The 25,067-nt window shown below is 41.9% G+C and overlaps 1 protein-coding gene across 2 annotated transcripts in view; it reads left to right on the forward strand.

The window, feature by feature from the left end:
- The window catches only part of CDC40 (cell division cycle 40), a 55,413-nt gene that overhangs the window by 24,161 nt on the left and 6,185 nt on the right, over nucleotides 1–25,067 (forward strand). For both annotated transcript variants that reach the window (XM_025184742.2, XM_006123197.4), the window contains exons 3-12: nucleotides 543–672; nucleotides 6,003–6,086; nucleotides 6,764–6,903; nucleotides 8,581–8,677; nucleotides 11,136–11,275; nucleotides 15,637–15,711; nucleotides 16,666–16,711; nucleotides 19,795–19,896; nucleotides 21,253–21,368; nucleotides 21,650–21,783. In XM_025184742.2, coding sequence (XP_025040527.1) covers nucleotides 543–672; nucleotides 6,003–6,086; nucleotides 6,764–6,903; nucleotides 8,581–8,677; nucleotides 11,136–11,275; nucleotides 15,637–15,711; nucleotides 16,666–16,711; nucleotides 19,795–19,896; nucleotides 21,253–21,368; nucleotides 21,650–21,783 — 1,064 coding nt within the window. The remainder of the gene's footprint in view (nucleotides 1–542; nucleotides 673–6,002; nucleotides 6,087–6,763; nucleotides 6,904–8,580; nucleotides 8,678–11,135; nucleotides 11,276–15,636; nucleotides 15,712–16,665; nucleotides 16,712–19,794; nucleotides 19,897–21,252; nucleotides 21,369–21,649; nucleotides 21,784–25,067) is intronic.

Raw genomic sequence — 25,067 nt, forward strand, 5'->3', positions numbered from 1 at the left:
TGTGTATGAATTGTTTATATTCTGTAGTTGTGCAGATGATCCTGCAAAAATATTACTACATTTTTTTTCTTGCTTTGTAAAATCTTTTATCACTCAATTTCTGTATTGCTACAGAGTTCTCTAGGGTTTGCCTTTCAGAAAGGATAATACCTTCCGGCTTTATCTTCACTTTCCCCCTTTCCTGTTTTCTTCTATATGTTTGCATTATTTACCTAGTTAATGGGCAGTTTTGTGTGTGGAGTAATTTTTTTATTGAATTGACCTTGGCAACAGTGCTGTGGGCAAGAAGCTCCTCCATGAAAATTACTTGATGCATAAAGAAAAACTTATTTGATTTTATATAATATAATATACCAATATTATTCTGAAATACTTTCCCTTTATGGCTACTGTAAAGGAATATAAGCGAAAGTCACAATATATTGCCCTTCTTGAAAGTCACATAGTTCATGACCTGTAGAATGTTATAGATGATTAGAAATTATTTCCTTCTAGAACAATGTACAACCTTTAAATGATTGCTTTTAATTTTGTTGATGCAGTTTGGGCCAGAAAATCCATTTAGGACTCAGCAGATGGCTGCACCTAGGAATATGCTTTCTGGATATGCAGAACCAACACATATCAATGATTTCATGTTTGAACAACAAAGAAGAACATTCGCAACTTATGGTAGGACCCCGCTGTCTTAAACTGTGTCTGGACCTGTAATAGACTTAAATATATTGAGTGAGAATGTGCATTGTTATAGATAACGGCATTTATTTTGGAAATGTTATTCAGTAATTCTCTCTAAAACATTAATTAAGTGTGAGACTGCCTACTGAATCATTTTAATTAATACTGCCATTAGTTGTGGTTACATAGAAGAAAGAAATTACAATTTCACATTTTAACAGACTGACAAAAATTATAAGTTTATTGTGCGTCTGGGGAGAGTATGTCATATGAGTCTTATCAAAATGTATCTTATCTGAAAATTAAAGCTTCTTACTATAGCAACTGGTTCTTCATTATGGTTGCATGTATGGATCCACACTTCCCACCCGTATTCCCCACTTCTTCAATATTTTGTTCATGATTTCTGAATAAATGGAAGGAAACAGATGATGGTTGGTGCCACCACCCTTCTTTAAAGTTTTGCCTTAGCAATGCGGGCATTTCTGGCCTCAATAGAGGATACTTGCTAGAAGCTTTGAGCAGCGCTTGTTAAAGGCATTCATCTTTTCATGTGTAGATCCATATGGGCAATTGCCATAGCAACTGGTTATTTCATCTCAAAGAACCTTTTTTTAGCTTTCAAATAGCAACATTGTGAAAAAGCATAAAGCTCATTTTGATCCTGTTCTTTAGCTTGAATGGTGCTGTAGAAAATTTACAGTATCTAAAAGCAAATAAATTTCTGAGCTTTTTCCAGTACAAAGAATGTGCTGTGTATTTACATACAATTTTAACAAGTTTTCTTGTATGTTTCAACATACAAGGCTGTTGTTTTTTCACCTAATGTTTGTTCATACTTAAAAACGTATCAGTTTTTAAAATACAAAGTTTAATTTGGCATGCTTCTGGCGATATCAACACTAGAGATCTTACAGTGATGCTGCTGTACTGATGAAGCTGTGCTGCGGTAAGAACGTTTGTGTAGTTGCTTTATGCCCCTGGGAGAGAGCTCTCCCATTGACATAAGTGATCAACCCTCAGCTAACAGTGATAACAACGTCAGCAGGAGAAGCTCTCCCGCCAGTGTAGTGCTGTGCACACTAGTGCTTTTGCTGACATAATTTATGTTGGTTGGAGGAGAGGGGAAATATTCACACCCCTGAGCAATGTAAGTTTTGCTGACCTAAGTGGTAGTGTAGACGTGGCCTCTTTCTGACAAAGTATCAGAGTTTAAAGAGCATGAATTATCCACCAGGCAGGTTCTGAAACTTCCACACAAATTATTAAATAACATATAATACTCAGTCCATCACTGTTTAAGATCTGTGTTTTCAGATTCCTTTTCAAATTAAACTGTTTTGTTAAAGCCATGATCCTGCAATTGATTGCATGGCAGAACAGTCTGCCCACATGCTGAGCTCCACTGACTTCAATGCGGCACTGTGGCAGTGCTATCAATTGTAGGATTGGTACAGCAAGTTTTAAATCATGAAAATGAGTCGGTGTGAATAATGCTTACCCAGAAAATTGTGAGCATGAAGTATCAAATTTTAAATAATTCTTTCAACTGTCATGAATTATCATTTAATGTGTGTATCTTCAAATTTTCTTTTTCACTTTCCCTTTGGTTTCTTGTTTTGTGTTTCCATATGCACCAGCTACCATTAGTATTATTTTATAAGTGTGAAACTCATTGGATATGTCTACAAGTGATTTAAGAAGACAGGACTGAGCCCATGTCCGCTGGCTCAGGCTCATAGGGCTGTTGGGCTATAAAATGTTGTGTTAGAGGCTCAGGTAGGGCCCCAGACTCTAAGACCCTTCCCCCTTTCAGAGAGCTCAGGCTCCACTCCATACCTAAATATCTATAGTTTTATGGCCCCACAGTTCCAAGTCCTGCAAACCCAAGTCAGCTGACCTTCGACAGTTGTGGCCTTGCCTGAGGTCTTGTATTGCAGTGTAGACAGACCTATTTTTAGGAATAACAGAGAATAGTGTCAACCTTGTCCACAGCATCTTTGTATTCTGAAGTGGTTCTGCAGGTGTACTGTTTTCTGGAAGTGATGGAAGTGGAGCAGCAAAAAAAGCTGTGCTAGACTCAGTAAACCAGAAGAATCAGCATGAAAGCATTAGACGCTTCAGTTAGGAGGAGCAATAAATGAGAATTTTGATGCCTCAGCATATTAATACGGTTGTTCTGACTTACTTGAAAACATACCAGAATTCTTGAAATACATTGCTGCAATCTCATTGTCTATAGAAAAGTTTAGCCTGAAAATTTTCCTTTTAGTTTTGGGCCGAGATTAAAAATTCTCATGGAAAATTGGATTAATAGTAGAGAAAAGTGTGTAGTTGTATCTCTATATAGCTATGTGTAAGCAATGCTCCTAACTGGTTTTGCTTCCGCATACTGTGTAAAGTAATACTGCTTCAAAGTTGCACGTTTCAACAGCCTCCTGCCTCAGCTGTTAGGCATTTGTTTAATCCAGGAATTGGCAATCCTCTGCAAATAACTCATCCCCTGGCAGGCCAGAAGACATTTTGTTTCTGTTGACCACCTGCAGGCATTAGCCCCCGCAGCTGCCAGAGGCCGGAGTTTGCCATTCCTGGCCAATGAGAGTTGCAGGAAGTGTTGTGGATTGCAGGGATGTGCTGGCCGCCACTTCCCGTAGCTCCTGTTGGCCAGATATGGTGAACCACAGCTAGTGGGAGCTTTGGGGGGGGACCATGCCTGCAGATGGATTATTACCCTAATGGACTGCATACCAAAGGTTACAACTTGCTCCTGGAAATGAAAATAAGTGTGTTTGTAAGATAGAAGATCTTGCAGGAGAAATACGCTTGTAAAAGGAAATAAAGGGAATTGGTGAGGTGTTTCTCTGCCTTCCATCTAATCTATTTACTGTACTTAGCATTACAATCTTGTTTTATGTGTGATTTCTTTAAAATTCAATAGCCAACTAAAAACCTATTTACTGTATTGCTTGGCAAGCAAAATAAGTAGTTTTGTGGCTCAAGATATTTTCCTTCTTCTTTTCTAAAGTTAAGTACTTTACTTTCCTGTCAGCAATATTCTTTCTGTTTCTTCTCAAAAGGGTTGGGGCATACTCTTTACATGCTGGCAAGGTGTAAGTTCCCCAAGCTAGCCATTATGTCAGAGCAGGCCCACTTCATTGATCATCTTGCCAACATTTTCACTCTCACCCTCGTATCCTGGCAAGGCTTTTCTCCACTAACTTGTTATTAAGTTGAAAGTGACTTTCTTGAATTAGCTTCTTATTCTTTTGGCATTAAATAGGTTCGGCTGTTTCAGAGAACCAGGTCTAAGTGGTTAGTTGGTAGACATCTGAAACACTTATTTTCATAAATATAGTTTGCCTATATTTTCAGAATGGATAAGTGATCATGAGTGCCTCTGTTTTTTAGATGGCAAACTTGAGATTCTTTAAAGGGCATGTTTATCAAGAAAGTGTTGTGCATCTAGCATTGAAGGACAAGCAAGACTTTCTACATACATTTACTGAATGCTGCTGGTCAAATCAGGAGTGAGATTTGGCCACTAATTTTTACAGGGCCCAAGTGTGTGACTTAGTGGGTGTTTCTGGCTGTTTGCGCACATAAGATATACTGAAACTATATTATCTCTGCATTCAAGTGTCAGTGTGAAAATACAGCTAATTTTCGCTGATTTTTCAATTGCCCATTCCATTGAGGGTTTTTTTAAATTTCAGTGAACACATCCTGGGAGTTTCATTCTGAAAGAGTGAAGTAATCTACTATCAGTGCATCTTTAAAGAGACTTATTTACCTGTATTTGTTCTGTTATGTGCATTAGGCTTGTTTGTGCTTATTTATACCAACTCTTTTCAGGTGCAGGGTGGAATGGAATTGTACTTTTCCAATCAATGTCAACATAAAATTTTGATATCTCTAATTTTAATTGCAATTAAAGAAAGATGTGAGTCAGCAGGTTGTGTAAATGTCTAGCATGCTAACACAGCGTGAAGATGTTTTCTGTTGCAACTGCATTTGGAACTCTGTCAGACTTCCCATTATGAAGTAGAAAAGCTTTTTTATAAGAAAAGGTACTAGGCCACATTCAGTCTTGCTTGTAAGTAGGCATGGCTCCAACTGAAGTCTGGTTTTGACCCAGTGGCTCTGTTAATCAGCTTGCTGTCCCTTCTCACTACTAAGCAAATGAGTCCCAGAGATGGTGGTGTTACAGTTTGAAAACAAATAAGCCACTGCATTGGTTTTGGCATATATCCAAAGTTGCATTTTTGCTTTAAAAATAGAAGCCCTATAGTGCAAAGGAGCCCATTAGATGACTGGCTTCCTAACAGCAGGCAGTTGTTTTGTAAATCTAATTGGAAATGTCTATTCAGCTTGATTTTGTTCAACACATGATAGTATAACATTTAGCTAATCTATATATATAACAACTATTTCTCTCTTCTCCACTAACCCCCACTACCCAAGAGAAGGGGAGAATAGTTGTGCTGGTGCAGGGATATATGGAGAGACTCTTCTAGTGTCGTGGTTCATTCTATATGGAGCTACAAAATGTCAAATCATGTGGGAGTGCTATGTAGTGCTGTTTGCTCTGGTATTTCTCTAGGGATTTTGTTGGTCGTCATCTTAATTATCTGAATTCTGAGGTCTTATTCAAGTCTTCAAAGGACAGGCCCATTCAAATTTTTAATTAAAATTAATTCTATGTCCACAAGGGTGCAGTCTTTCTCAAAAAAAGGCATTAGTGATAGTAAGTATTCTGTGCACCTATTCCATAGGAATTCGATATAATTATGTGTCTTTACTATGATAATAAAAATTGTAGCATCTACTTGTCGTCTTTCCACCAAATTCCCACTTATTTAACACAACATCATGTTGTATTTCTTGGAATGTGAGTTGTGTATCAGTACAGCATGGTGCAGATTTAAAAATTAATATATTGCTGTAAACAGTTCCCTTTCAGGGATGTTCCTGAGGTTAGCACTCTGTACTTTAGCACATGGCTGAGTTCAGTAACTTGTCCAGTGATAAACTTATAATGGATTTGAACGCTCTTGAAGCAGACTCCAGTGGGATGTGAACATTAGGCAATGCTCTGCAATAAATACTATAGCTATGTGAGGAGAAAAGGTGATGGACTCCAAAGCATATCGCATCCAGACTTTCTTGGCTTAGGAAGGTGTCTTAATTATAAGGTTTTGAGGAAGATATATTGGGGTAAAGGTTCTCTGAGAACCAGGAGGAGAATCATACACTGAAAAGAGCATTTAAAACATATGTAGAACAAAAATTTCAGCTAATGACTGGTATTTTTGCTTTTATTATAGGTTATGCATTAGATCCTTCTCTAGATGATCATGACGTTGCTACTAAATATATTGGTTCTGTAGAAGAAGCTGAAAAGAATCAAGGTAAGTCATTGTCAAATTGGATGTAAACAAAATGGTTTTAATGACAATATTTTCTGTTGTTTTTCTGTTTTATAGAAAACAAATAATAGGCTATAGTGAAATTCTAGGAAATATTACCAAAAGTTTGTGATGTCACAAGAGATGCTCCTAAGTCTGGAAGTCTAGACTGGTTTTTTTTTTGTAAATGCAATAATGAACTAAAGATACAAAGTGTGAAACAATTAAAAATGCCTAATGACTGTATCCGTGGGGCTGCAAAGGAGTAATGAGAAATATATTTTTGTGGACTTCGCATCAGTGTTCCCTCAAAACTGCGCAGTCAGTCAACTCCTTGCAGGGAGACCCGAGCCTCTGACTAGGCAGGGCTGATTAATCACCTGTGAAGTTGTGCTGCTGCACAGTTTAGAGAGAACATTGCTTCACATGTATTTTGACTCATGAATGAATGATTAAGTAACATCCATCATACCTAGAATTTTAGCCTACCCATCTTCTCCTTACTTTGGATTAAATTAACTACATTTTTAAGTAGACAACTAAAGCAGCATTGTGATTCTGAAGACCTCTTCCCTTTTGATATTCTTTGTGTTTCTATACTAAAAATAGAATTACTTGTGTTCTTGAAATTAAATGTCACATAAACGTCAGTATCTATAGTGTTCTGTTTCTTCCTGCAGGTTTAACTGTATTTGAAACAGGACAAAAGAAATTGGAAAAAAGGAAGAAATTCAAAGAGAATGATGCATCTAATATTGATGGCTTCCTGGGACCATGGGCAAAATATGTGGATGAGAAAGAAGTAGCCAAACCTTCAGAAGTGAGCATTTTTAAGCATATTGGCTAGGAATTGTATGCCACTGTGTTGTGAATGATGGCAGCAACCTAGGTATGCAAGAAATCTTGTGATTGCACCTGCATAGGCCAGTGGAGATCAAATGCACTGTAGCAGGGATATACTTGAATATGGTGATTTAGGTGCTCTGTTTGAAAATTTGGACAATGGCTTTAGAAGAGATTTTTGTATTTTACTTTGTCAGCTTGAGGGTAGCTGGTGTGTGATAACAGAAGCAGCTAGGTGAAAAGAATGCTCTTTAGTGGGGACCGGGGAGGCAACGCTCATTTTTTGTAAATCATTGACACTTAGACTTGTCTACACAGACAGAGCCACAGTAGCATAGCTGCACAGCATCTGCTGAAGATGTGTAACTTACGTCACTCAGGGAAGTGGCTTATTCACACCCCTGAGTGACATAAATTATACTGACATAAGCTATAGGGTAGACAGGTGCTTAGCTGTAGCCTATAAGTGTGTTTAGAATTAATTGTTTCTAGAGCAGGGGCGGGCAGGAGGCAGCTAGTGGCTCAGATCTGTCCAAACAAGCTAGTGGATCTGGTCCGCAACCACCTCACCGGCATCCTTACTAGGGGCATCCACTTTAAACAGCAGGCTACTAGTTGCTGTGCAGTCTGGGCAGGGAGGACAAAGTTTTGTGTGCTGTCCCTACCCCCTAGCAAAATCCCCCAGCTCCCATTGACCAGTTTCCAACAAATAGGAGCTAAGAAATTTTGCTGAAGGCAGAGTTAGCCTCCTCCCTTCATCCCTCCCTCCCTCTCTGTGCTGGAGCAGAGCCACGTGAAGTAGCCCATCCAGCACACAGGCAGGGAGTCTACAGAGCTGATAGCTGGGTGCCACCTAGGTAAATGCCTCCCAGCCAGAGCTTGCCTCTGGGACCCCACTTCCTTTCCCCCCTTCCAATTCCATGCTCAGGGTCCCAGCCTACCCCTCTGTATCCCCTTTCCCCCACCTCCTCCAGGTCTCAACTCCTTCCCAGACCCTGCACCCCCTTCTGCACCCCTCCCCCAGGCCACAATCCTCTCCTGCACACATTCCCCTCCCAGACCCTGCACCCCATTCCCCTGCCCCAGATTACCACCCAAACCATCTGCATTCCCTTCCCCTCCTTCTCCCATGTCACAACTCCCTCCCAGACCCTTCACCCCCTCCTATACCTCTTCCCCCAGGCCAGAATCCTTTCCTGCACCCATAACCCCTCCTGGACCCTGCACCGCAAGTCCTTGCCTTAGATCATAACCCTCATTCGTCCTCCAAACTCCTTCTCAGATCCCACACTCCCTTCTGCAGCCCAGTTCTCTATTCCAAGCTCCCTTCTATACCTCACCCACCATCCCAGACCCTGCACCCACTCCACAGAAGTGCAACCTTTGACTACTTACCAAAATCTTGGAGTCCCCCCCCCCCCATTAAAAATTATTCCCACCCCCGTTCTACAGTTTATAAATCTTTTTGGGATGCTCTGGCTTTGGTTAAAATGTTACTGTTTTTAATTGGCTTTTTTCCCCATGTGGAAAATATTTCTAATATTCACATTAAATAAGTACATTAATTCTGGTAAATTAAATAATGTTTCAGTTTTGGCTTTTTGGCTTCAGCTTGGTAACTTTTAATATGGTCTTGCCTTTTTTGTATTTCTAGGAAGAGCAGAAAGAGTTGGATGAAATAACAGCGAAAAGGCAGAAGAAAGGCAGGCATGAAGATGATAAACCAGGAGAGGAGAAAACTATCTTACATGGTACTGCCATTTTAGACTGTAGTTTTTGTTTTGTTTTTTTAATGGTTTTGCCTGGTCTGTACAATTTTAACCCACATTTGCAGAAACCAGCCTTCATTTCTGCTACATTCATGATCAAGGATAATATCATATGATTTCATGTTAGCTATACCACTGATTCACTCTGGTAGCTATACAATGTGAATCCCATTAGTTCTAATATAGAACTATAAAAGGAGTTATATTCTCCCTCAGGCTGTCTCTACACTACAAACTTTTGAAGAGGTGTGATCTCTGACCAACATACTTGTGCTAATAAAAGTTCCTAGTGTGGATGCAGATGTACCAGGAAAATGACATTTTTACAGGTATAGCCTATTTCTCTCACAGGGAGACAGTTTTACCAGTAGCAAGCGGAGTTGTGGTAGTCTATCTGCATCCACACTAAAGCCTCGTCTGTACAGATGAAGAATATCTAGTATAGACAAAGCCTAAAATAGAGGAACTAGGAATAGGGAGAGAGCGAGGCCCTGCAGGGTCCAGCCATATAACAAAGCTCAACTGAAATGTTTTTAAATTAACAGAAAAGGGAAACCTCAGTAAGGAGTAACTTTGGACTAGGGCCAATTGGAATTGCTAAGAATAGTGTGGCAATGTTATCTGTCTGTATGTTGATTTCAAAACCTCTGGCAGTCACCTTCAAATTGTCATTCACTATTTTACAAAATGAAATCTTAAAGAGTTTTGGGTTCTGCCCAATTGCAGATCTACTACCTAAAAAATCAATTGATGTAAATTCAATCTTGCACCTTGATCTATGCAGGTAATACTTTGACGAACAGTACATGCTATAACAGATTAATATATTAAACATTAGTTGCTTAAATTTTGTGCTTAGTCTATTTTATCTCAGTTTTCTTGCTGTCATGTTGTAAGTAATTGTGTATCCAAGTAGAATTACTGTACATTGACAGCTTGCAACTTTACATAAAAATAATTACTTAGGGGTGGATCCCAAAGCCCTAAGTGGGTGAAATACCCAATAATTTCAATGACAGTTTTGCATGGACAGGGTCTTTATTAATAAAACTAAAGAGAATAACTTGTAAACTAGAAGTCTTCCTTTATTAGTGCTGATTACTACCAACAAGAAAATACATAATTGGAAATTCTTTTCTCATAGATATATAATAGGAAAAGAAAGAGCTGTATCACTTGCATTCATGACTTACTGTATTTGTCATGACCCTGGTATGTCAGTTGCATAATACTTAACTCAACAAAGTGAAGAATACAGAACAAATAGACCTGATATTTTATATCTAGTGATTTTTTCCCCCAAGGAAGGTTCAGCCGGGAATAAATGTTAGAACTGCTTGTTCTGTACTTTTCAGCTGTAAATGTTAGATTTCTGAAAAAACAAGCTTATCGCCAATAAGTCATCAGTGCTTCTGTTCTCTAGCTAAGTATCTCTTAAATTATTGATAACTTATTCCCATGCAAAAAGACTTTATCTGGAATTTAAGGTAGAATGAATCTAAAAAGTCAGATACAATACTTTTAAGGAACACTTTATTGTTCTCAAAACACACACTTCATAGAAATTTCACATTAGGGTTTCATTTTGTTAAATTACCTAAGGCATTCAATAATATGCAAGTACAAACAATGTAATGCTACCTGAAATTCTGCCATGAGTCAGTCTAGAAGGTAAGGCATACTTATCCTTCTAATCACACAGGTTCATCTCTCTGGTAGCTAATGTCAAAGTGCCAGGTGCACTCTGAAACAGCACTACTTAAATAGGGTAGCTTCTTATTTAGGTGATTTGCTCCCTCTGTGTTTTCAGTCATAGCTGGTTGGTGGTGGTGATGGTGATAGCGGGGCGTCAACTAGCTTTACTGCTGTTAAGTGGGCTGACCAGAAGTTCAGGGGAGGGGACAGATTAGATCTTTATCTAATTCATGAATAGTTCTGTTGATGCATTATATTCAATTCACAGGTATAGTTGCAAATATAAATTGCTCTGAAGTTGCCATCAGTTACTTCTGTGCAGCCCCACTAAAGGCATTAGGTCTGACTTGAGCTTCTGTTGAAACACTTAGAAACAATTCCATTGATTTAAAAAATATTGGCTTGAGCCCTAAGTTAGTCTTGTTTGGTCTGTGGAACTTTTCTTAGGTTTGGTGATAATAAGCCATGGCAAATAAATGGAATGTTCAGAACCCAAGCAGAGTTTCCAGGACCAGCAATTAGAGAAACTCAACTTCTTATTTGTAAACTGGGCGCATTTAATATCAAATGACTAAGACACACTACAAGTAGAAATCCAAACAGCAATTTTTGGTCACTCACAGAACGGGACTGCTAATTTTTAAGCTTAATTGGGTGTTATGGTTGGGTCTTCTCAAATCTGTAACCTTAAAAAATACAGGTTCACTGCAATTCACAGTACTTTGGGGTTTTGTTTTGTTTTTAGTCAAAGAAATGTATGACTACCAAGGAAGATCCTATCTTCATGTTCCTCAAGATGTTGGAGTTAACCTCCGTTCTACAGTGCCTCCTGAGAAATGCTATCTCCCAAAGAAGCAACTCCATGTATGGTCAGGACATACAAAGGTAGGAAATATTGTTTGTTTTGCAGTTGAGGTTTTTCTTTTTTCATAGTGTAAATTTGTCTTTCTGGCTAAGTAGCATTTGAGATTCTTGTTTATAAAACAATGGACCAAGATTAATTCAAGACACATTTTCCAGGTTTCTAAAACTATGCATAAACAAATTAGGTATTTGCATACACAAATGTATATTCATTCATTTACCAGTTCCCAGACACAATTTTGCAGGTTCTGCATATATGTAGTGTAATTCTGGTTACTGCGAGGTCAGTAGCAAAACTCCCACTGGCTTCAGGGGACTAGGATTTCACCCAAAGACTAGTTCATGAACAAATTAGGTTTAGTTCTGGAGGTTTGTGAAAACGTTGCCCTTTATTGTAAAAAAAACTTTGTAACATAATAATTCCTTATCAAAAACAGTTTCATAGTATTAACATTACAATTACAATTACAATTTTTCCTACAGTGTAGTTGTGGTTTTCCGACAGTGTAGTTGATTACAGATTCTCACGCAGAAGTCTTCCTTCACTGACAGTACGTCTGCATTACCGCTTACATTGGTATAACTTATGTCATCCAGGGATGTGAATAAGCTTCCCCCTTGAGTGACAAAAAATAAGATGACCTAAGCACGGATGAGGAAAGTGTGGGGAGTTTCTGAAAGAGAGAAGGTATCATCCAGGGAGCTTCTTGGGAGCAAGGCAGAGAGCCTTTAGTGTGTGCATTAAGCTCAGCCTGCAGAAGCTATAACGTGTACAACCCCCTAGTTATTTACACTTTAGGTATGATTGAATAAAGTCAGTGGGACATTAAATATCAATAACAGAAGGATTTCTCTACTTTGCCAGTAACTTGTAGGGATAGAGTCTTGGATTAAAGCCAGCTCACTTAGGCTCAGTCCAGATAAAGCTGAGATGAAGTTGGGAGAAGGAGGGGAAATATTTTAAAAAAGATTTAACTGCTCCTTGAATTCTAGTTTATTTTTACTACCATTGTAGTGGCTTAAAATTCTTACTAGACTATTCTCCATGCACCCAAATGAGTGGCCAACAATTCTTTAACCTCTGGCCGGCCAGGATAATGCACCTGCCCATCTGTTCTAGATACAGCTTTTGTTCTAGTTAAAATGATTTTATAACTGAATGGTTGAATTGCTGTAGTGCCTAGTTTAGAGCTAGCCTGGTAGACCATTTTGGTGGGTTCAGAAGTTGCAAACTGGATCTGCTTGCGTTTTAAGTAGAACAGATTGTGACTATGGCTCCCTGTCTGTGTTCTGACTAGGGATGTTAAATTTAGATTAATCAAGCAATCGAATAGTCGATGGAATTTGCATCAACTATTCGATTAGTTGATAAGGGTGCGTCCACCTTTCAAATGTAGCAAGAGCTCTTGCTACACTTTAAAGGCAGAAGCGCTGTGGAGAGTATGGGGCCAGCAGAGGACTCAAGCCCCTCCCCCCCGGGGGGGCTGTTGTACATTTCAAAAGAGAGCGTGCAGGAGCATGGGGCCAGAAAGGGTTGCTGGACCACGGGACTCCTGTTCATTTCAAAAGCAAGGAACATGCTTGCCCCGTGTTCCCCACAGTGCTTCTGCTTTTGAAATGCTGAGCTCTTGCTATATAAGGCAGAAGCACCACTAGTTCCCTGCTGTGTCCCTGCCACCTCCGTCTCCAGCAGACCAGGGACACCGCGAACAAAGCCGCAGCCGCGTCCCACGCTTCTGAGGCTTTGCCAGAGCAAAGTCTCAGAAGCGCGGGACCCCGCCACTGCTGCGCTTTGCTCGCAGTGGCCCTGGTCTGCTGGGGACCGTCTCCAGCAGACCAGGGGCACCGGGAGCAAAGCCACAGCGGCGGCGGGTCCCGCGCCAGAGCAAAGCCTCAGAGGCGAGGCATCCCGCCGCTGCGGCTTTGCTCCCCGTGTCCCTGGTCTGCTGGGGGAGGGAGGGACACAGCTACTGTGCCCCCCCCCCCCCAGCAGACCAGGCTTTTGTTGTGGACCCTGGGGCAGAGCAGCTGGGGCGCTGCCGGTTGGTCCCGCAGCGCCGCTCTGGGCACTACTGGACCAACCCGGCAGCACCCCAGCTGCTCTGCCCCAGGCGTCCTGATTCAGCCGCTGCTGGTCAGTTTCAGCAACGGCTGACTTGGGGACACTTGGGGCAGAGCAGCTGGGGTGCTGCTGGGTTGGTCCAGTAGCGCCGAGGAGCGGCGCTACTGGAGCAACCCAGCAGCACCCCAGCTGCTCTGCCCCAGGCGTCCCCAAGTCAGCCGTTGCTGAAACTGACCAGCGCTGACTACAGGAAGCCCGAGGCACAGTTGCTCTGTCCCGGGCTTCCTGGAATCAGCGGCTGATCAGTTTCAGCAGCAGTTGACTTGGGGTTCTTAAGTTGAATCTGTATGTAAGTCAGAACTGGCGGTCAGTTTCAGCAGCGGCTGAATCTGGACGCCAGTTCCGACTTACATACAGATTCAACTTAAGAACAAACCTACAGTCCCTATCTTGTACTTAACCCGGGGACTGCCTGTAGTGGCAGTGGGAGATATTTGGGGTTGTGCTTCAAAGAGAGATAAGCACAACTGCTGAAAGAGGAGCAGTGAAATCTTGACATAACAATTTTAACCTTTACTGCCCCATTGAGATTATTTGGGTGGTTCTGCCTCCTTTTTGGAGCTGTTGTGTCCGCCTTTTTGCACGATCCTGAACTTGAGAAATCTTGGTTGAAAATCCTAGCCCTATGGAAGTTATTGCCAGAACTCTCTTTGACATCAGTGGGACTAGGATTTTCATTCGTTATGGGACTTTCCATGCATCAGACTTTCCATTTAGTAGCAGTAGCAGGAGAGCTGATATAGACCAACTGCAAAAGTTCTTATCACCAAGTCTGCCAATCCTGTTTACCTCCAACTACCTTCACTAAAAATGGCTGCATTCTGTCTACATTAGCACTTCCACCATTACTCCTTGTAGTGCTGTACTACTAGAATCCTATTCAGTGATTTGTCTGTTTGGATTTTTTTTTGAGGAAATCTTTTCACGCCACTGGGTGCCATGCACTTTTTTCCACTGTACCTCTTAAAATCCCCCGCAGATCTTTAATAACATTGAATAGCCCTAATAAACCCATCATTTCTTGAGTATCTCCATATATTGTATGTACTCGGAGTGCAGCTGTTACTTACACATCTAAAAAGTGAACACACTTGAAAACAGGCCCACTGAAAGGGAGGCAAACAGGGCAATTGCCCTGGGGCCCAGTGAGTCTAAGAGGCCTGGGGTGCCCAGCTGCCAGCTCTGCTGCTATGGCATTGGCCAGAGTCTTGGCTCCCTTTGAGTTACCACCGGGATGCCATTCTGTGCAGCTCAGAGAACTGGCGGGGGGGGACCACATGCTGCAGTCCAGGCAGTGCTGAGGGCTGGCAGCCCTGCCCCGTCTGGGGGCACGGAGCCGCTCACACTCATACATCCCTTGCCCTGGGGCCCGTAGTGCCTGTTAGCCTTGCTGCTTGAAAACTATCAGAATTGGTGTCTCCTTCACTTACTTCTCCCATTCTGAGTTCAAGATTTAGTTTGCTTGAGGTAGTGATGTTTCAGACTTCAAATGCAGTGCAGCATTTTTATGATCCCCCTTGCTCTGTTTAGGTGTCTGTAATGGAATAAGCTGTTTGTAGGAAACCAGCACTCTGATTTCAGAATGCTGAAGTAAATGATGTTAACATTTTCAGATAGACAATCTTTTGTGTGGGTGTTTTTTTTCCACATACATATCTGTTGGTTTTATAGCAACCTCTTTAAAAAGCAGCATGGCAGACCACTGGGATTGCTCACCTAAGTAAAGTTTCAAATAATCTTTAGTGTTTGCAAGGTCAGGGCCTGTGTGGTTGAATTTCTTGTCATGCAAGAGATCTGAATTCAAAATGACCCCAGGGAACTATTTAGAGAAGCACCTGTTACTCGTCCCAGGATTGTAATATGAAGAGGAGTGTAATCACGATTGTGCAGAACTGGGTGTATTATGAAGAGGTCAGACAGGCAGGGCGGAGAGCTCTGTGTTGTTCTTTTGTCAAAGCTAACGTTCCAAACCCACAATTTGTATTTCTTTGCCAACGGCTGCCATGGTAATGGGGTGGGTGGGTGTCAGTGTGGGTGGGGAAGGGGGCGTATACAACTGTTGCAGTAACTCTGGATTGCCCCCTGGTGATTCAGCAGTAGCAATTGTTCAACATGCACTGCTGTGTTAAAAGAAGCATTTCTGATAATGCTGTGTGCTAGGATGTGATCTAAACGTTTCCTAAAAAAGGGGAATTGAACTAGGAAAAATATTCACGTGCTCAATTTGCTGTTTCTTAATTATTTATGTTCTTATTTACAGGGTGTCAGTGCAGTCAGGTTGTTTCCACTCTCTGGCCACATGTTGCTGTCCTGCTCTATGGACTGTAAAATTAAAGTGAGTTGTTTCTGATGTACCTTAGCTTCATACAAATGTTGCTTTCACAGCATTTAATTACTGTGTCTAATTTCTGTTAGAACACCTCCTTTTCCAGGGTTTGAGTCTTGTGTTTTAAACTTGCATCAGGCTACAAATTGTCAAATAAATAGTCATCCTACATTATTGTTTTTCTCCCAGAAATGATTTGATTTCGTTTCTTAGTTCTGCATAGAAATAAATAGCTAAGTTGGCAATCACAGCCATACATACCCCTTCAAATGTAAAAATAAGTAATGCAGAAACTATTTTAATGCAATGTAAAGATCACAAATAAAATAAAATCAGGAATTGCAAAAAGGAAGGTTTTAGCAATCTTGGGTCTGTGTGTGTTAAATAGATACCTATCACCATCCTGCCCATGTTGCATGTGCTGCATTTTGCATTCATCTTCCTCATTTCTTATCTGCTTTTCCATTTAGATTGGAAGCCTTGGGGGGGCAAACACTTTGGTTTCCTGTGTGTATTGTAAGATACCTAAAACAATTTGGTGTTACCACAGTAAAGTACTTAATAGCATTTAAATGATGATACAGTTAGGTTGTGAAAATTATAAATCCATAGGCTTACCTTTGCTGCTATCATCATTTGGTAGAAGACATTTTTATGTAAAGCTAAATTTTATAGCAGGATGAAATGTTGAAAACAAAACATCTTTTTGCTGAAAATTTCCTGCTTTGAGTTTATGAAACTGGATCATGTAATTTTTTTATTGCAGACTGAAATTTCATTTTGCATACTGTTGAGATGGTTGCAGAAATTCTGTGGCAAATGTTCACATTATTTCTGAATTTCAAGATAGATTAGCTGTGAGTTGTCACAATTCTCACATAGTTTCATGTACATCTGTAGTTAAACTTATTAAGAATGTGATGCAGAAATTAACATTTCTGTCTTTTTGGTTTGTTTTGCTAGCTATGGGAAGTATACGGTGAACGAAGATGCTTACGAACATTTATTGGTAACCTCTCTTTTTTACTGAACTCTTCAATATACTTTAAAACCACTTCCTCCCTGCCCCCATCCCCCAAAAAAGTAGATTTAATTACTTTGTGATTTGAGGGACAGGGTGTCAGTGCTACAAACAACATGTAGGCATCTGAGAAAAATGTCAACTGTTCAATGTGATGTTGGCACAACAGCTGAAGGGCTCCATTTGTGCATTTAACTAGGTCTTATCTTCTGGGCTAGACTAGAACTGAATTTCAAATGCAAAAGGAACAGAGAAAAATTCACAGACTGTCCAAGCCTCCTTTTAAATATAAAAATGGAACAAGTCCAATTTTTTCCTTATAACTGAGAACTTTTGGAGAGGGTAGAGCAAGATAAATGTGAGAGTTTTTGCTGCAACTTACAAGCATCAGCTTTTCTTTTGAAGTGGAAACACTTCTAGAGTGATGTACCATCATTTGAAGTGCCTTTTTATCGATGTTCCTAGCACCCAAGGCACCAAGGAAGTTGACTAAACCGATGCCTCAGAAAAAGATCTCTCTGAAGAGAGTCTTCTCTTTGAGCTGTAATATCAGAACTTTCCTGTCAGGAGTCAGATTCACCTACTGTATTTATTTTAAAATTGTATGCAAGCTAAATTATAGAGCCCCTTTAAGTCGGCTAGTGGCCATCCAGAATTAATCTGCAAGGTAGGATAGATGAGTCTACCTGAGCAACACATCCTTATACCTTCCTGACCTAAATATTTCCCATATTCCACAGGGGATTTAATTTAACCATGCCAAAATTATTTACCCACAAAGGGTACGTCTAAACTACATGGCTCCATCGACGGACCCATGTAGATTTGTTTGTTCGGCAAAGGGAAGTGAAGCCGCGATTTAAATAATTGCAGCTTCATTTAAATTTAAATGGCTGCCACTCTGAGCCAACAAACAGCTGATCAGCTGTCTGTTGGCTCAGCGCGCTAGTCTGGACGCTCCCCTGTTGACATGAAAGTCCTTTATTGACCTCCTCGGTCAACCTCATCCTACGAGGCATAACGGGGAGGTCGATAAAGGGCTTTCAGGTTGGCGCGGGAGCGTCCAGACTAGTGCGCTGAGCCAACAAACAGTTGATTAGCTGTTTGTCGGCTCAGCGCGGCAACCATTTAAATTTAAATGAAGCCGCAGTTATTTAAATCGTGGCTTCATTTCCCTCTGCCGATCAGCCTAATCTACATGGCTCCATTGATGGAGCCATGTAGTTTAGACACACCCTAAATGTTTAACCCATTAGTCAGGCCACCATGTTGCAGCGTGGGTGAGGGGGCCACTAGAGCAGCCCTTTGCCTGTGGTGCGCCAGGCCAGGTGCCAGTTAATCAGTTACCCTGGTAAGCATGTCGGGAAGGCAACACTTACCAGGTAACTGGTTACCCCTTTACATCCCTAATCTTCATAGAATTCTTCTATAGTGTTTGGTCCTTGATTCTCCATTACTCTTTTGTCTTCGGTGTTTACGTTTGCGATATGTTTGACATGCAGTGCATTGTTGCTCTATATCCAGGGCAATGTTTGAAGCAATAGTGGACTTTGATGTGGTATTTACGTGTTATCTTTGTAATGCAGTAAATGTTATTTCAGTGCAGTGTAAAGATCAACTGCATCACATCTTAAGATGTGTAGAATATGGAGATAAAACAAATATTTTAATTTATATTGCTTTTTTGACGGGGGACTAACTTTTTAAATGAATGTCAACAAAATTAGTCAGCTAAATTTTCTATTACTGTCCTGTACTTTATCCCATCCTTATATGGTTTAGATCACTAGGCTAGGTAAGTGTTTGCACTTATTCTAAAAAGACAAAAACAAAGCCCTACAGTCAGTTCAGTTCCAAAGTATCTTCTATTTGTCTGTGTCTGCACTAGGCCAGTGGTTCTCTCTCACTGTGGATTGAGATCCCATTTTAATGTGATCCCCAGGGCTGATTTAGACTTGCTGGGGCCCAAGGCTGAAGCCTGAGGCCCATTGCTTAGGGGCGAAGCAGAAAACCCAGGACTAGGGAAGTAAGCAACTAAGGATAGTTGAGTAGTGACTCGACTAGTCACTTTCCCCCATGCTGCCTCTATCAGAGAGAGGCAGCAAGGGAGGGGAGCAGGAGCTGGTGCTAGGAGGAGCCAGCTTAAAAGCCGGTTCCTCCCAGCACTGTCTCCACGGGGGGCAGGAAAGACACAGACACAGGCACAGTAGGGAAACAGCACGAGCAGAGACTGAAGCCGTCCCTGCTCATGCTGGGTTCCAACAGCTACACTTCTGGGGCTCTTGCTACATTTCAAAGGCTGAAGCACCGCAGTCGGAACACGCTTCCCCCGTGTTCCCTGCTGCTCTTCTGCCTTTTAAATGTAGGAAGAGCCATAGGCGGCTCTTCCTACATTTAAAAGGCAGAGGCACAGCTGAGATAGTGAGTGCCCCATCTCTCCCTTATTGACTAATCGAGTAGTCGATTGAAATTCCATTGACTACTCAATTAGCTGATTAATCAAAATGTAACCTCTCTACTCAGGACTTCCACCCTTGGTGATGGGGCTTAGGTTATAAGCCCCCTAACCTGTGTGGGGCTGAAGCCTCTGGGGCGTACACTGCCTCTCCTCTCATCCCCCACAGGACAGCAGGGCTCAGGGGCTTTCCTCCCTCTGGGGCCATGTAAGAAATATTGTTGTCACAAGGGGTTTGCAGTGTAATGAAGTTTAAGAACCCCTGCACTAGACTGCCTCCTGTAAGTTTTAGAATTTTCCAATATCATAGTCAGTCTGTTTGCAGATATAATTCTCAATGGCTTAATTTTTAACAGCCTTACAACCTCTGGGAGGTGCTATTTCCAGTTGAATTGGTCTGCTGGAAATAAATTTTACAAGATATTCTTAGATGAGTTCTAGTAAATGGTTTTCTGTGTTGCCCAGACAGTATAATTAAAAGCTGTAATTGACCATTTAGTATTGTAGTTTATCTATATTCTATGTGTGGTAATGTTCTCCAGAATATCCTAATTCCTAGCATCAGGAATAAAGAGTTAACTCTTCACTCTACCACACTTCTGTTTTTATCTTATAGGGCACAGTAAAGCAGTTCGAGACATCTGCTTTAACAATGCTGGAACTCAGTTTCTTAGTGCAGCATATGACCGGTATCTTAAACTCTGGGACACTGAAACGGGTAGGCTTAAATATATACATGTTCAAGTCTGTTAATCATTGTAACTAGTAGTAAATAGCTACTGTTGTAATAACCAAGCTATCTCCTATTATTATATGATTTTATAGAGTAACACTGCTGTTTCAAATACAGGAAGAACTTTTTTTTTTTGTCTCCTGAATTGTTTTTGTTGTTACTGTAAAGTTTTAATTAAGGTTGACTTAGTGTTTATGTTAAAAATCCATGATAACAAGGGTTCATGTAACCCCCACAGCTTCTGGGTGTGATGTACTGTCCTACCTAGTGGCACTGAGACCACTTACAGAGAGAATGAGTCTGCTCTACAGTTTCAGCTAATAGCCTGCTGGCTTTTAGCACAAGCAGTAGAACAGGGGTAGACAATAATTTTGATGAGGGCCACTCCAAAAATTTGGGAAGTGGTCAAAGGCTGCTGTCTTCCATGATGTTAATGGAGGAGGTGTGGGGTCTTCTGTGGGCAGAATTGAACCCGGGACAGCCCATAACACAAATATGCAGATGAAACACGGGATATTTAAATCTCAGCTTCATTTGCAATTTGAAAGAGGGTGCAAGTGTAGACATACCGTAAGAGGGAAAGTAGTAGATTTTTAATGTTCCTTGGGGCTGTCATTCCACAGTCCTGGGCTGACCCTACAGACAAAGTTCTATCGTCCTCACAAATAAGTTTTTGCTCTTATTATACAGTGTACTATTGTGCCAGAGGAGTAGAGCTATCAACCACAGTCTTCATCCTGAAGCTTTAGTTGTCTTTTTTACATAACTTGCATCCATTGAGAGCTCTGAAAACTTGAATTGGATTCAGTAGTCTGTGGGAAGCCAGTGTAGACAGGCTTGGGGTATTCACAGTAGCCTGTGTTGCTGAGAAGATGTGCTTCCTTCAGCATTCTCTGCTGGTTGGAATTTCCTAAGCCCTGACAGCTTCATGCCCAGAGTAGCCTATTTCTGTAGTCCATTCAAGAAGTGATGAAGGTAAGAGCCAAATCATCCCTTGCTTGGATGGAATGGAGTCTCCTAACCAACAAGAGATGAAAACACATTACTCAAAATGCAGCTGTTTGAGTAGTTACCATCAGTGAGGAATCCAAGAGTGCTCCTTAATTATGAACTCAATTGACCAATTGTGTATATGTACCTTCAACCAAAGGAAAATATACTCTGATTCTTTCAGAGAATTGAAAGCCTATGTTTTTGTTTTCTCCTGATCTAAACTAAATAAAACATCTCTAGATACAAGGATGGTTTTACTTGATGGTAGCTTATTATGGTGAGCATTTATAAAACTATGCATGTGAAACTTTTGAACTGATCTAATTTGAATGGCCTGACTGTTTACAGGGCAATGTGTTTCAAGGTTCACAAACAGGAAGGTTCCCTATTGTGTCAAATTCAATCCTGATGAAGATAAACAAAATCTTTTTGTGGCAGGAATGTCGGATAAAAAAATTGTACAGGTAAGACTCAACTCACTGAAATGTTTCCTAATCTCATAGTTTTATAAAACAAAGATTTTTTCACTTTAAGTTTAAATGTACTTGTCGTGTCTATTACAAAACCATACAAATCTTCTTTCCTTTCTTAACGGTATTTTTGAATGAACACTCTCTTAAAGGTTTTTGCTGGAGCACTTGCTCTTCAACCTGAAAGTCTTACTAAATATCAGAAATGTTATAGCTTCAAGTTCAGGAATGAATTAAAACTTAAGTGGCTCTTACTCTGGCTTTTTAATTTGCAGTGGGACGTTCGAAGTGGGGAGATTGTGCAGGAGTACGATAGGCATTTGGGAGCTGTCAACACTATTGTGTTTGTGGATGAGAATAGACGGTTTGTGAGTACATCTGATGACAAGAGCTTAAGAGTCTGGGAATGGTAAGTTTCAAACCCCCCACAACAGTGGTCCCCAACGTGCCCGCGGGTGCCATGGCGCCCGCTGGGGCATTTGTGCATGCCCGCCGACAACCTGGGCCGGCCTGCCCCCGGCGCGCGGCGCACGGGAGGTGCTGCCCCAGGCGCGCGACACGCACTGGCGCTGGGTGTGCGGCGCTTGGGAGGCCCCAGCCCTGGGGCACATGCGGCGCTCGAGCGGTGCTCGGTGCTCGAGCGGCGCCGGTGCCGGCCCCAGGCACGCGGCTCGGGCGGCGGCGCTGGGCCCACAGCACAAGGCGCTTGGGCGGCCTCGTCCCTGGGCGCAAGGTGCTCGGGCGGCCCCAGCCCCAGCCCTGGGGCACATGCCAGTGCCAGCGCCGGGTGCAAGGGCATCCCCGTCCCCTGGCATGCCTTCGGACGTATGGCCCCGCCCCCCGGCTCGTGACTGGCCCCACCCCCCAGGCACCCGGCACGTGAGTGGCCTCACCCCCGGGCGCCCGGGAGCCTCTAAGGGTTGGGGACCACTGCCCCACAAACTTTGATTTCACGTTAGCACAGAGCAAACTGGGAAATAGATAACAATTTTTAAGTCAAATCAATGAAGTAACTTGGCAGTTTGGGTACAGTAACTTCTAGCTAGCCAAACAAAAAGTTAAAATCAGTGATGTTCCTACAGCCAGTTTCTATTCTATTTTACGGTGCTGTTGACCAATCATACACATGCTACACCAAATTCATTTGCTGAAGGCTGCTTTTTAAAACCTGTAATATTTCATTAACTCCATCAACAAGCAAAGCAGCGAATGTCACAGTTTACAAAGGACTTCATTGCTATGAATGTTCTTGAGCATCAGGTCACATTTATTCATTATACTAACCCCGACTTAAATAAGATATTTGATTTTTATCCAAACCAAACAATCTAACTTGGCACCTGCAGTAATATAAAAATTGTTGCTAGAATTTTTACTAGGCTAGTTAGTCTTACCGGATGCTTTTTAAATTATGTGCTTCCTACTCTAGAATAACATAGGTGAACACCAACGAAATTATTTTAACTTTACTATCAAGTAAAAGTGGTGCCATGAGCAGTGTTACGTGGAAACAGTGAACACAGACGTATCATCTTGTGGCAGACAACATTCCGTTACTGGTTTCTCACACCTCCTGTGGTAATAAAAGAAGAATCAACATTAAATTACCTCCCTAAACCAGGACTCTCTGATACAGCAGTATCCATGGTTCTGTTGTTCTTGGACCAGAGAGCCTGGGGCGACCGGGAACCACGCGGCACAGGGGTTGGTTTCCAGCAAGCCCGGCCAGTGCCTACAGCACAGCCAGTTGGAGGCAGGGGGCCAGAAGCAGAGCCGGTGTGGGGAGGGATAGCAGGATGGGGGCTAGTGGCAGCGGCAAATTCCCTCATTCAGGACTGGTCAGGTCCCAGTGGTGCAGGAGATCCAATCTGTATAAAGAATTGCCTGTGCCATGCTGCTTCAGAGTACCCTAAAGATAACTAATAAATCAGCAATCTCAAACTCCCAGTCCACACGACCGTCCCAGCCAGAGCAATTGTGCAATCTGGGACTCTGGGGGGGGGAGGGCAGAGAGCTTTCCATTACTGGCTCCCAAACCCAACGCTTTCCTGTCATTGTCCTGCCCTCTCTCACCCCTCCCATGGCACTTCATTCCTCAGGTACACAGTTCTGGAGATTTCCTGGTGCCACACAGCAGCAATGATCACACCTCCCTACATCTCATGCTCCCATGGGAGAAGTGGAGTGCGCTGGGCTGGCGCACTTGCTCCCCTGCACTCTGCTTCCCTGCTGCTCCTGTTGCCACAGGGAGTGTGGGGAGGCACAACCACTTCTGTCATGCTGCACCAGGTCACCCGCCACCTCTCCTCCCCCCACGCACGCACACACATCAGTGATCCTCAGCCACATGATTAGTGGATGGAGTCCTATAGGAAGAGAGTATAGGGAAGAGGTGAGGTTTGGGAGCAGTTAGCATACAACCTTGCCCTCCCTGTCCCCCAGCCCTCCAGGAGTCCCAGGTCAGATTGCATTTCGTTCTAGCTGTTCAGTCCTCTGTTTTTTGGTGTTGCATTGAGAATCACAGTAAAAAACATTTAAAACAATTATAATGGCAGTATTGTGTATGAAATTCCACCCAAGAAAAGACCCATTTAGAAATGTTATATGAACTGCTCTTCAGTTCTAATGTGAATTGGGGGAGAGGTGTTCTGTTCAGTTACTGAAGCTTACAAAAAGCATTTGATGACTAAAGAAAATGATTAATTCTGGCTTTTTCATAGAATCCAGCAGGCTATCTTTAGGATCTACAGTAGTTCTACGTTACCCTTCATGTACAGAGGAATCTAGGTCACAGTAGTGCTCAACTGATGTCCATATTGTGCCATGCAGTTACTGCCTGCTTTACAAAAAAATGAAGGATATATTGAGCTTCATGTTAAGCTTGTGCTAGCTTTACTGCCACTTGCTGTTCCATGGAAGTCTCTGTTCAGTATTTGGGATTTGGCTCCCTAGCTAGCAGTTTAGGAACTATATGGAGGCAGTGCAGTTGGTCACAGGCGTGAAAAGAAGTGACCAGATCATTCTCTGGCTGACCCAGTGAGTGTTTTCCCTGGTTCGGAAGGAGCTGTGTCTGAAAGGACTGTCGGTTTGACAGAGTGCTGGTGCATTAAGGTCAAGCAGTTTCAGTGAACCCCAGTGAAGGAATAGGAAAAGCTTTTGGTTGTGATGGCTACTAACAGTTTCTTCTGTTTGGTTTGTGAATCTAAGTCTCTTGCACAGAATTTCTGCCTCCTTGGATCAGTTGTTCTTGTTTCTTGTGGTAATCCTGATAATGGATAAAATAAAAGAGCTACCAGGTGGAATGCCATCTTCTGTTTCCTTCTCCCTCCCACAGAGAATCTAGCTGCAGAACATCACAGCCCGATCGTCCCAAATGTAGAGCTCCTCAGATTATATTAGAAGTCATGGGAAAATATTGTTTCATTCAGACATTATGAACTGTAGAACAGATCATATTCCATAATTCAAATTTTGCTTAAACTGATTTATAAAGCTAATATAGAGCACTCTTCCCACTCTGCTCATTCATTGCTGTGGACTGTTATATACAGCATTTCATAGAAATATGCTTATCTGTCTGTCTGCAGACAAATTTCACAGATTTTGGACTTCAAATTAATTACATTGCATTAGAACTAAATGAACATGTTCTGCACCACAGCTTTTGGAACTTGAAGAATTTCATGTGACAAG

This window comes from Pelodiscus sinensis, chromosome 3, assembly GCF_049634645.1.
Source record: "Pelodiscus sinensis isolate JC-2024 chromosome 3, ASM4963464v1, whole genome shotgun sequence".
Classification (NCBI taxonomy): Eukaryota; Metazoa; Chordata; order Testudines; family Trionychidae; genus Pelodiscus; species Pelodiscus sinensis.